At 38.9% G+C, this 13,354-nt stretch overlaps 1 protein-coding gene across 1 annotated transcript in view; it reads left to right on the forward strand.

The window, feature by feature from the left end:
* LOC139725607 (potassium/sodium hyperpolarization-activated cyclic nucleotide-gated channel 3-like) overlaps positions 1–13,354 on the forward strand; it is a 40,028-nt gene that overhangs the window by 16,333 nt on the left and 10,341 nt on the right. The window contains exons 4-6 of the mRNA XM_071636696.1: positions 6,492–6,726; positions 10,842–11,031; positions 13,018–13,169. Of these exons, the coding sequence (XP_071492797.1) occupies positions 6,492–6,726; positions 10,842–11,031; positions 13,018–13,169 (577 nt within the window). The remainder of the gene's footprint in view (positions 1–6,491; positions 6,727–10,841; positions 11,032–13,017; positions 13,170–13,354) is intronic.

The following is a 13,354-nucleotide window of genomic DNA, read 5'->3' on the forward strand; positions in this document are numbered from 1 at the left end:
GGAACCCTTAGCCCTTCATAATCCTTCCTAGGCCCTGTTTCATAAAGCTGTTCGTAAAGTTGCGAACAACTTACGAGCGACTGGTGATAAGTTCTGATGTGCTATACATATCAGAATTTCCATAATTCAGCACAAGAACTGATCAGCAGTCGCTCGTAAGTCATTCATAACTACACGAACAGCTTTATGAAACACCCCCCCCCCCTGGAGAAAATAAAAGACCGGAGCAATATTATCATTGTTATTACAATCTAAGTCGTTGTTTCCCCATACCCAAGTCCTTTACAGTGTCTTGTAAGCAGATAAAATAATATTGTTGCAACATGTGGCCTTTCTGTATCTTATATTGAGTAACATTATTTGATCTTTTTTGTTTGTTTTAATCGGTTCCCTCAGTCATATGGTGGAGTATGGTCTAAAAAATATCTGTACTAGTATTTCATAATTTCCCTTATCTGATTTATCACGGGTCCTGTGGCTGTACAAGCTTACTTTTACGCAGGCCCCATCATATCCTCGCATTATGACCATAGCTCAGCTCTGATGTATACAGACCTTGTGTTTATACCAAGACAAACTTTTGTACATTACGGTGAAGTTTCATCTAATTTATGTATTGTATAATTTTCGTATCACATAATTGTACTTTTTTGTGCTTATTTGTGAGAAATATGACAATAAATTGAAATTGAAAATTGAAAATTGAAATTGTCGAAGGAACGAATGTGATATCACCCTTGCATTTGTATACCAGACCATTCAAAGAACCGAAGGTGAGATGAATATGTAGTCACGGTAGACTTTGATCAAACTCTTGCGCAGTTTCCGAATTTACTCTTCATGCACCCTTCATAACTGGTTGAAATAATTCCTAAAAGTATTTAAAGTCACGTCCTCAGAGTGTTTTGTTTCCGGACATTGTGTGTGAGGATTTAGAAGGCATTCGCGCGCCGATCGGCTAATTATAATGTAGCAGACAGGGAATTAGAGATTTTCAGAAATGAGACGAGAAGGGCACTGAGGGAAAGAGAGAGAGAGAGTTAGTCAGACAGAGAGACAGACAGAGAGGGAGACAGAGTGCATAGAGTCAACACATTAAAGAGATTACACATCCGCCAAAAGTCAAACACAACGATATCAGGTGTTAACTATCGCGATCACGCCATTCCAGGGACAACCGTCTGCTCCGCAATGCGGCCGAGACCAAGGCTTAGTAGTAGCGCGCGTTATCTGCGCCGCAGGCTCGAAGCTGGTTACCCCCATATGCGAGCTCTACATCTCCCCCCCCCCCCCACACACAAACAAAATAGAAAAATAATGGGAGAATAAGAAAAGAAAGAAGAGCAATTAAAGAACTTACAAGGTTTATTCTTATTTGTAGGCCATTATTGCCGCATTTTGGGGAGCATCGCGTTTTCAAAGAGGAGTGTAACGTACAAACTTTCAGGGAAAAACATTTTCAGAAATTGAAATTGCAATGATTATAATTCTAATGTAAATTGTTCGAGATACAAAGATTGCATTCTACAGTCATCCTTTCTATATAGTTGTCTATTGTTGGAGTTAATTCTCATGAACGTGCTGTAACTGAAGTGGTTGGCTGCCCACCAGCAATCCTTATATTCAACAACACCGTGAATATGAAGTGTGTCACTTCAGACATAAGATTATTTCATAACATTGAATGTGACATTCAGGTAGGAAATTCTTCATTTCACTGGAAATGACATTACAGATACGAGACAAGCACTTGTCACATCTAATTTTGTGCCATTTTTCCTGAATGTTATTAGTACATAAGCACAAATATGTTTCACGAATGTCCTTTTCTTTTTTTCGGGAGTTATTAAGTAGGTGGTCTTGCATCACTTTCAATTTGACTGATTTATTGCTCATGCGCGATATTATATCAGTTACAGGCAACTACAATTCTAAGCGATATGTTTGTCAAATAGCGTGCAACCAAAAGAAATTGTGCTCAGAAAAGCGCAGGAATTTTGCAATAGAGTAATCACTGGTGGGGACGGTATAGTACAATATCACTTATATTTCAGACAAGAGAAAAGACAAAACAAATTTATATGTTTTCACGAACATACCACACACACACACACACACACACACACGAGATAATCTGTGCGGGGACACAAAACTCCTATACACACAAACACACATGGACGCACACACACACACACACGAATGAAATAGCTCCACAAGACCAGGATGTAATATAGCAATACCCTCTTTGCCCCCTCCTCACTCCCTCCTTTTTATTTTGAAGTTGACAGAGATGACAAGATTCGCCACAAAACCATTCGTATTTTTTTTCATCGTCAGTAGATGTGAAACAATCATCTGCACGCATGAAATCTGACACAGGCGTCGCATCAGTTTACACTTAAGCCCGCCGCACACTACACGATTTTGCCCCGATTCACCGGTCTTAAGACCTAAGACTAGAAGTGTGACGTCACAGTCTTGCCATTTTCTAGTCGTACGACTGGGTCTTAGCGCCAGTCGTAGAGATTTGACATGTTGAATTTCTACGACCGGTCGTAGGCTTTCAGCCATTCACAATGCAGTAAAATGCAAGCGCACGCAGTGCGCACTGCGCGCGCTTTACAGTCGTAAAAGCATACTCGTAAGGTTCGGTCGTATAGTGTGCGGTGTCCGGTCGTACGACTGGTCTTAAGACCCAGCTTGGCTTAAGACTTTAAGACCAGTCTGATCGTGTAGTGTGCGATGGCCTTAACTTCTGATGCGGGAGGGGAAGGGTGGAAACGGATGGTGGGCATACACAATCCGCCTTTGGCAGTGAGAAAAGATGATATTTCCCTTCCTTCCTCTTTTTCTCCTCCTCCTCCTCCTACTCCTCCTCCTCCTCCTCCTACTCCTCCTCCTCCTCCTCCTCCTTCTTCTTCTTCTTCTTTCCTTCCTCTTTCACCGCTTTGGGTTTTTTCTTGATCGACTGAAACACAGGGGTAATAGTTACTCCTATCGATGGGTATTGAGGTAAAATGTTTACAACGTGAGTGTGAGCCAAGGAAAAGTCCATTCTATTTTGAAATGGCCAACATTGTGTGTGCAGTGAAACAAGGGCTGCTATTACTAAAGCTTTAGAGCATCACCGCTGTCCTAAAAGACGAATATACACGCTCGTTTGATTTTTTGTTGTTATCATTGTTGTTCTCGGGTCATACAAGATGTTTATACCATTATCTGCATGGGACAAACATTTTTCTGTCATATTATGACGCTGATTTCTCCTGGTTTTCATCTATACCGGTATAGAGGGCTGTTATCTTTAACCTCCATTTTTTCCGACTGGGAATCACAGTGTCCGGCTGAGGGCGGCGTCTTAACAGGTTACTTGCTTTTTGGATGAAATCACTGTAGTCACTGTCTCGGTAAGTATACATAGGAATGTGGTTGTTCCCTCTAAATTGCTGACCCGAATCACTGATTTGCGCGTAAATTTATTGGGCGCGCCGAACAATTTCACAAATTTCCGAAACGCTGAATAAAGTACTTTATTGCGTTGTTCCCGCATCAAAGATATTACGGCGTTCAGAATTAATGAATGTCCAGATTATGTCTACATTCCTCACAGGTTATTTTTTATCTAACATCTGAGAACTCGCAAGTAGAGCGGAATTCCGACGACGCAGAAATCGCATCCGTGAACAGGAATATCAGTTCGCTTCTTTTGTCATTATTTTGTATCACTTTAACGTACAAATTCATGTAAAGGCAAACGGCAATGCAGAATGCCTGGCTAGCGCAGAAACCACTCACGTTTGTCTGGGTGAAATTATCATGAATCACATAGACATAAAGCTGCTATCGATATTCACAGGAAATTGTTTTCTTCTGGGGGGGGGGGGTGTTTCCAACGTGAAATTTGTTTCAAAGTACCGTTTTCGAAGCGCCCTTATGATAATGTGCTCTCTGATTTGCTGAAGTAGAAAAATTCTTACACATAATATTCTTCGGAAGTTCCAGTTGAATACATACTTCAATGCGTCGGTCATTCATTGCAGTGCTATATTCAAATCGCAGGACCCACCTCACAAGAATAACCGGCTGAGCAATTTCTACCTTGCCTACAAAATGTATATTAGTGTTATAGTGTTGCAGCACAAACCCCGACAAAGCCAAAGTTACCCTTTTTAACGTTAATGGCAAAACATAAATAGAATTCAAACCAAGGATAGGAAGGTATAACACAAGCAGAAAGATTTGGGCAGTTTAGAGGAATGCTGTGTCAGAGCGACAAGTCGCTCAGATCACCGAAAGTTCCAAGTTTATTCTGACAGGAACCGTGGAAATCTATCCGCTGTGAATGCGGTTTTTCATAACTATCCATCATGGTTTGCACTATGCGGCGCCTTGCATTTGACGTCAGCCGCCACAAGGCGACGAAATGACATCAGAACAAGACAAAACAAAATGAATGAAATAAACTCACGATATAACATGAATCAGAATCAAATGAACACGGAGCTGCAGTGTAGAATTTATGTGCTTGGAACAGCACGAGACAAACAGCGTTGCACGATGTATAGTGACTTTGTTAAACAAACAGACAAACAAACAAAAAAACAAACTAACAGAAGACTTGGCTTCCGATACATCTAGGTGTAAGATTACCCGGGATTCGCATTGTCCCAAGATGACTCAGGTTTTGATACATGGTTACTATATTTGACGGGTGAGCGATTGCGCAGTGCACCAGTGTGGAATTCGGGCGTGATTGCCGCCAAATCTTGTCGACGTGAGAAAATGAGATATTGCGCCTTGTGCTTGGGAGCCTGTGCATCTCCGGACAGTGCTCTCACCTTTTGGTAACTTGGGCTCATTCATACCAGCGATCGAGATGAAATGCTCCGTGTGAAATGCGCCTAATAAAAGCGACCTGATCTCACTCGGGCGTAGATAATAGTAGAACCACCATTCACACGTGTCTATGTTGAAGGGTGTAAGAAGCCAAAACAACCTCGCAGTGCCCAGGTGCGTGCAGAGCAGATCACGACAGAAATAGCACAAGTGCCCCATTTTCTCGCATTCTGAAAATCAAATCGCAGCGACGTTAGATAGGTCGCTGTTATTGCCGGACGTATCACTGCTCAGTGTTTGGAATTGTATCGAGAGTGGCGATGTAGAACTCGGTTAGGTGATTGCAAACTGAAAGCTTGAAGGATTGTGAATAACGAGTGGATATTTAGTGATATCTTGAGGATAAAGGAGACATGCATGTGACTCGCAAGGCGATGGTGACTTGCTGTCAACATACATATTCATCAGCTTGAGATAACTGACACTAAAGCTGCTTGGAAAAAGAATAACACATTTAAATTATAAAATGTTGATACTTATAATGATATATCTTCACAAATATTTCTTGTTTTGTAACGAGTGCGGTATCATGGAAAAGTTTACTTTTTTCTATTTGATGATGACCTTTAACAAAAATTGAGAATGTTGTTTATCTGTTTTTCATTCAAGTTCGTCATAATCATATAGATAAACAAATAAATAAATAAATATATATATGTATATATATATATATATATATATATATATATATATATACAGAGAGAGAGAGAGAGAGAAAGAGATGGGGAGATGTATAAATATACAGATATATACATAAATAGATGAATATATTGAGGATTTTATTCCATGGGTTGATTCTAGGACACAAAAATTGAGAGATAGAGATCTGTAATGCATCACTAATGTCCATTGTATTGTAATGGTTGCACCAAAATGTTGTCTGGGATCCCCGAAGGAGATGCATGGCGCGTTGAAAATCTGGTGCACTAAAAATACATTGGACATTGATAATGCATTACGGCTTAGGCCTACTTTTCATTCATTTGTTGGAGATACTAAATTATATAGATGATAGCATATCTGTGTTTGTGTGTATGTGTGTGTGTGTGTGTGTGTGATGCTGTGTTTTCAGGTTGTAAGATGGTATCTTTTTGTGTCGCGTCGGATGCAAGAGACCACTAGTCGATGATTCCTTTTAAAGGGATGAGACAGTATTGATGGAGATGAAGATTGGGCTTTTAACTTTTTGCGAGATACCAAGAAACCACTTATAAAATAGTACAGAGCATACCATTTTAAGAGGAATTCAAAGTTTGTTTGATGAAAATTTGGTTTTGGAAAATTGGTTTTGGAATGGCTGAGATATCCAAAAACAAAGAAAAACAAAGCTATCATCATAAAAGGTAGGTCCCACCTTTTATTCCAATCGCTCTGTTTTGGATATCTCAGCCTTTTCAAAAACCAATTTTCATCAATTTTTAAACATTGAATTCCTCTTGGAATTACATGCTCTTTCAAACTTCATTAGAAGTTTTTCAGTATTTCACCAAAAATGTAGGAAAAGGAAATTTAGGTCTAAACCAAAACTATACTATCCCTTTAACATTTCAAAACGATCATAACATATTGATGACGTCACTGTCCCCCTGTCTCAGTTCCGAGTGATACGAGAGTGGCGCGGATGACTCGTGGCAACAGCCTCATCATCGAGTTCCCGGACCAGAGCACGAGACGGAATTCGATCGCGATACCGACCAAGGAATCACTCTTCCTCGCCTCGGGACGCGAGTTCGTGAAGAAGATCTACCGCAGCGAAAAGGCGCTCAAGGATGAGCAGCAGCGGCAGCAGAGCATTAACCTCTTCGTCATCCACCCGTTCAGCAACTTTAGGTGGGTACTAGAATTACACGCGTTTCATTTCACGTCATTTCATTTCATTACATTCTGTTTCACTTCATTTCATTTCTCTTCATTCCATTCCATTTTACTAGTAATTCATTCCATTTCAATTCATATCATTTCGTGTCATTTCATTTCATTTCATTGCATTCCATTTCATTTCATTCCATTTTATTCCATTTCATTTCATTTTCGTTTCGTTTCATTTCATTTTTGCTTTCATTTCCAAACAATATATATATATATATATATATATATATATATTTATATATATTTGCTTATACATATATATATATCGGTATTTTGCCATTGCTTGCACCTTTGTCTTTTGCAATTGGTTTGATTCTGATTAACCATGGTGATGGTACAGGGTAAAAAAGGAATGCCTTCTCCTTTACTAGAAAGTTGAATGAACTCCAAAATGCTACGCTCGATATTTTGAGGTAAAGTTGAGCACGTGTACTGCTTTAAACTGCATATGAGAGGGAATCTCGTTAAATCAGAGTGCAAGCTGACCGTCACGTCAACTTGTTTAATGCTTTGCACTAACATGTAGATTTTTATATCTTCTCCTTCTCACGTGGAATAGATTGTAATACTTTCAAGAGTTATTGCCTCCGAGAAGCTTTGTTTTTTAGTTAAAGGAAAGAGTAAATCAGAGTTTTATCTCCGGAAGCAAATAGAAGCTATTCTGTTGAAAGAATATATTCAAAATTAAGGATTATTAAAGTGATGTATAGCCCGAAATTATGGACGTTTTCATGCTCATCGCTTTTCTGAAGATGTCGCCGTAGGCACATGAGATTTTTTTCTCTTGTAAAGCTATTGCGGTAGCGACAACTAATCGTCACGACAAACAGATTTCGACAGATCAGACGATGTTTATATTTCCCCAAACTTGTCAAGATATCCTCATGGGCCATATTGACGCGCGTGATGAAAATGGTTTCCCCCGCGTCCATAATGTTTCCCAGACCGCTCCGGGAGCGAGCCGGCTTGTCCGACATGCCTCGTTACAGAGAAATGTCGTAGAGAATTCCCGACATTTTGCCATGAATATACACAACGGCGCGGCGCTGAGAACTTGCATCACAACATAATTCCACCCCACGAGAGAGGGGGCGATCGCCTATCCCGAAACCTCCATTAGTTCCCGATACTCGTATAGTCGGCTTTCTTTCACGTGGCCTCAAATCGACAACTTTGTGACGTACATACCCAAAGTGGCGGAAAGAAAAACTCTGCTTCAGCGGTGATGCGTGGAACTCTGGTGTTAAAGATCTGTAATACAAGCACACCCCAAACTCCCTACACAGTGCCGAAATGAGTTGCTGTGCCAGCAACCTCTCATAATGATTATGAAGTCAATTTCGGCAGCAAAGCGTCGAGACGTACGAGCCGACTGTAATTTTCTTCTTCAAAAGTTACTGTCCTATTAATATATTTTTAGCCTTCACCAATTAATACCTATCTGTTGAGACCCACTTATGAAACACCGTCGCATTTACATGAGGTAGAAGCGTGCTTGAAAATGTAAAGGCACGATTATACCCCGGTCTTGTTCTAACTTTCTAATGTTACAACATGCACACAATTCAGTGTTTGTTGTTGCTGTTATTATTTGGGATGTAACAAAAATAGCAATGAAGGGCAAAAATTTTGTTATTATTAGCGTCTTCATTGTCGGTTATCTGCTTTCTGTATATCCTCCCCTTTCCTTCTATACTGTATCAAAATGGACTCATTATAAACAAATCATTTCGTTTACTTTGAGATAATCATCTCCTTTTTTTTTTCCTCACACTCTTTAAAAAATTAGAGCGCTTATAATAAGAGGACCCGCTTTCTGGGAATCTCCCTACGCGGTATCTTTTTATCATTTCTATCCGTATGTTAATTCTTCGTGTGTAATAGCATTTCTTTGTAACATTTGATGTGATGTGCAACTGTGATAATCATGTAGGCCCTATTTGTATGTAAATTGCTCAGCTGAAAGATAGTGTGACAACTAGTATTTAAAGGACAAGTTCACCTTCATAGACATGTGGGTTGAGTGAATGTAGCAATATTAGTAGAACACATCAGTAAGAGTTTGAGCAAAATCGGACAATCCGTTAAAAAGTTATGAATTTTTGAAGTTTCTGCTCAGTCACGGCTGAATGAAAAGACTACTATAGCTTGTGAAGTCACATGAGTACAACGCTATAAAGGAAGAATAAAGAAAATTCAACATATTTCCATTTTTCTCGCATAACAAAAGAACACTCAACTTCTCTCTTTCAGAAGGCAGGGGGAATAATATTACCCTTAACATACGTCAGTAGCAAGTCGAAGAAATGTGCACTTTATTCAAAAAGTAAAGTTTTGTGAAATTCTCTTTTTATTTTCCTTATGTAGTTGTACGCATGTGACATCATACACTGTAGTAGTCTTCTCTTCCAGCAGTGACTGCGCAGATACTTAAAATATTCGTAACTTTTGAACGGATTGTCCAATTTTCCTCAAACTTTCACTGATGTGTTCTACTAATATTGCTGCATTCTCTCAATCCTTATGTATATGAAGGTGGACTTGTCCTTTAAGTTGAGTTAAATCCAAGTGCAATGTTGGCCATGTATTCCATGTATAACGTATTCTGCTGACAGACGATGTAGGCTATAGACCAATGTGAAATTAGGGATTATTACGTCCTTCTCATTATTTTTTTTTCAACAGTGCTTTAGAAATGTCAATGGCAGTGCAGATAGCTCTCCATGGTTGCGGAATTTAGCCCATTTAAAATAGATCCCCATCACCCCCTCATCGATGAGACTGATTCTATGTAAAAGACAAACAAAGGGAGTGGGAAGGAATGGGTTAAGGACGCCAAATAATACAAACAATCAAGTCTGACTGTTTACATCTGTATTTCATCAAACTCCACTGAACACACAACATTATTCCGCTGTGCGAGATATTGTATGTCGTTTGGATGCTCTAGCATCCGAATGTATACACCGATATGTCACATTTGAACAGACCACGAGTTTATCGGGCGAGCACGCATTTCAGTACCTAAGCAGGAATGCTTTCACGCTGGCTGTCCGTATATAAAGTCTAAATCTACAGTAGATTGCGAAGCGAAGGAAGACATACATCATTTATTGATTTCATTTTCATCTTCCAAGCTTAAAGTTGCTTCGCTTTTCGGCTCTCCTCATTGTCAAGAGTGTGTGTGTGTGTGTGTGTGTGTGTGTGTGTACGTGTGTGTTTCAGATGTAATTTTCAAAAGAAGGTATTTTTGTGTTCCTCCAAGGACATCATTAGATCTAGGTCTTTGAATTCGCAGAAATGTAATTGTATTATCCAAGCTATCGTCCGCGTGTAAGTACCTTTAACTTGTCTACCTACGCTGTCTGTCCTTGCTTATAGAGATATAATTATTATACGGTGTAACGTGCAAAGGAGTTGGCGTATGATTCAGAGGAATCATACTGTATGCGAAGGTTGATATATATAAAGAATGGAAACAAAAATTACAACGTCAAGAACAGAGGTGTCAGTAAAATGTGATATGTGATATCATTGTAATTATATACCTTCTCGCGTTTACTGGGAGTCCAATTGACACTTTTAAGCTACTCTATGCAAATTTGATAAGTCAATAATGACATCTTCTCAGAAGTCCCCAATGAGGTTTTTACAGAATTTCGCTTGATTTCTTTCCGCTCTATCCCTCTCTCGCCCTCCCTCCATCCCTCTCTTTCTCCTATATGTCTCTTTCTCTCCCTTTTTCTCTTGATAATAATAATAATAACAATAATAATAATGATAATAATGATAATAATAATGATAATAATAATAATAATGATAATAATGATAATGATAATAACAATAATTGACTTTATATGGCGCTTTATACTGGTGTTTCTAAGCGCACTGGTGCTTTTCATACAAGAAGACTAGAAAATACAATAACATTATATGACAATGCAAAACCTAAATAACAGTAACAAAAAAGAGAAGAAGAAAGAAACACAATACATGTGATACAGTGATACAATAATTAATAACTGACTCTCTTTCTCTCTCTCTCTCTCTCTCTTCGACTGACCGGAAACCCGCAGGTGGTACTGGGACCTTTTCATGGTCTTTCTACTGCTGGTGACCCTCATACTACTTCCGGTCAACGTGGCCTTCTTCAGCGACGACATCACCCGCTACTGGGTCATCATCAACTGCGTGTCGGACTCTCTCTTCATGGTCGACATCACGCTCAACTTCTTCACCGGCATCGTTCTCAACGCCGAAGATACGGTGAGGCATACTGCTTCCCCTTCCCCCTCCCCAATACGCTCTAACACATGATTTATTGCAGTTCGTTATTCCGAAGGTTCGTTATTCCGAAGGTTCTTTAGTCCGAAGGTTCGTCATTCCAAAGGTTCGTTATTCCAAAGGTTCGTTAATCCGAAAATGTAATAAGGTTTGTTATTCCGAAGGTTCATTAATCCGAAAATGAAATAATGTTCGCTATTCCGAAGGTTCGTTAATCCGAAAATGAAACAATGCTCGTTATTCCGAAGGCTCGTTACGGACCCTTTTCATTTTCGGATCAACAAACCCTCGGAATAACGAACCCTATATCATTTTCGGATAAACGATCCTTCGGAATAGCGAACCCTATTTCATTTTCGGATTAACGAACCTTTGGAATAACGAATCTTCTGAAGAATGCCACAAAATCTAATGTTCGGATTAACGAACCCTTTTTCATTATAGGATTAACGAAACTCTAGGTATAGGGAATTTGTGTGTTTCCGATTAACGAACCTTCGGATTAACGAACCTTCGGAATAACGAACCTTCGGAATAACGAACAGCACCCCACATGATTTATACAGACACGCAGACAGACATCCAGCGTAATACATTCATGCACAATAAGAATGATAAACGAAATGCAAAGCGCTTATGACCCCACGCAACAATGAAATTTCAGCGTCGAGTGAAAAAAAAAATGTCCACCAACAAGTATGCATGTCAACATAGGTAAATGTATAAATATCATGATTGACTGGTACTATGAATACGACTGCATGTAGCACATTATATACATGTAATGTAAATGTATATATAGACGTACAGAGATTGATAAATCATTATATTTTATCGTATATTGATATATATGCATACATACATAAACATATACGTCAACATTACATAATATAAAGGCTGTAATATACATTCAATTCAATTCGGTTCATTTATTTTTCATTCTCATTTTTCTTCCAAATAAACATAACACAGAATAAATCAGGAATCATATCTTATATATTTACGTTAAAACGTGCGAAATATACGAAAGATATGAACATAATAATCATATCAAATATATTCTGAACAATGTATGTTATTTATATGCAAACTGTTGATTTTTACACCATTTTAGCTCTTCATTCACGCACACTGTTGGAAATTCTAAATTCCATTTAGATATTGTAATCAGCATATGAACTTAATGTGGGTACACTCTTTCCCATGAGAAATGAGAAAAGATTGGTAAATTTCAATTCCTCTTTTCACCTGAGTGCGTAAATTCGTGTTTCCCGAATCATTGGAAGGCTTTCCCGAGTTTAAGAGTCCCAGTATGACCAGGGGGATAAGGTTGTAAGATGTATGCTATAGTGAGTCATCAGAAAATGCTACAGCGGTCCTCGTATGTATAACACTGTCAGCGTTTAGAAGCTCTGGGTGACTCACCGCAGTCTAAGGAACAAGTTATATTTGTTTCACGAGCAACCATTTGATTTTAACAGAGTTAGCATGTATCTCAGGGTTTTTTGTTCTTTTCTTACAGGGTCGTCAAAATAATAATTTGCACAAATTTCTTTCAGTCTGCACCAAAGCAGTTTCGTTCAAAATATTTGAAGTTATTTGTGAAGACCGTATAATTATGTAGGAATTAAAACTCAAGACTGGGTGAGATATACATAAAGAATGAAAGAGAGAGGGGAGAGAGAGAAAGAGATTGGCGAGAGAATTCCCCCGTACGCATCGTCACAAACACATACAAACATACATACACACGCAAATACACACACAAACACAACACAAAACACACATTTTAACTCATTAACACACGTTGGACGCTTCAACGTTAATTATTCAAAGATGACAACTACTAAGCCCATTATGGAATTACAGAAAGGAAATTCAGCTCAGATTCTGAAGTTTTTGGTTACAGAATCTCAGAATTTGTCTGCTATTGATTAATAAAAAATCTCCCTTTCCTTTTCGTTTCAGGTGATATTAGACAGACAAAAAATCGTTTTCCGCTACCTGCGAGGCTGGTTTTTCCTGGATTTCATTTCGTCGTTTCCATTCGATTACATCTACCTGTTTCTGGAAGGATCCACCGTCGCCACTCAAACGGCTCTCGCCTTCAGAATATTGAGGTAATTGCAGCTACAACCAATACCATTGTCATTAAACAGACTACGCATGCGTAGTGGTCGCGTAACGGATGTCACTAAACTTGGGAGTGTATACGTGTATCCATAGAATATACAGAAGAATGTAAAACGACATAGCAAAGAATTTAAAGGCATATATTGTATAAGAAATGAACCGGAAGTGATAG

Source organism: Diadema antillarum, unplaced genomic scaffold (assembly GCF_040938485.1).
Source record: "Diadema antillarum isolate AM-2024a unplaced genomic scaffold, OU_Dant_1.0 seq00000051_RagTag, whole genome shotgun sequence".
Classification (NCBI taxonomy): Eukaryota; Metazoa; Echinodermata; class Echinoidea; order Diadematoida; family Diadematidae; genus Diadema; species Diadema antillarum.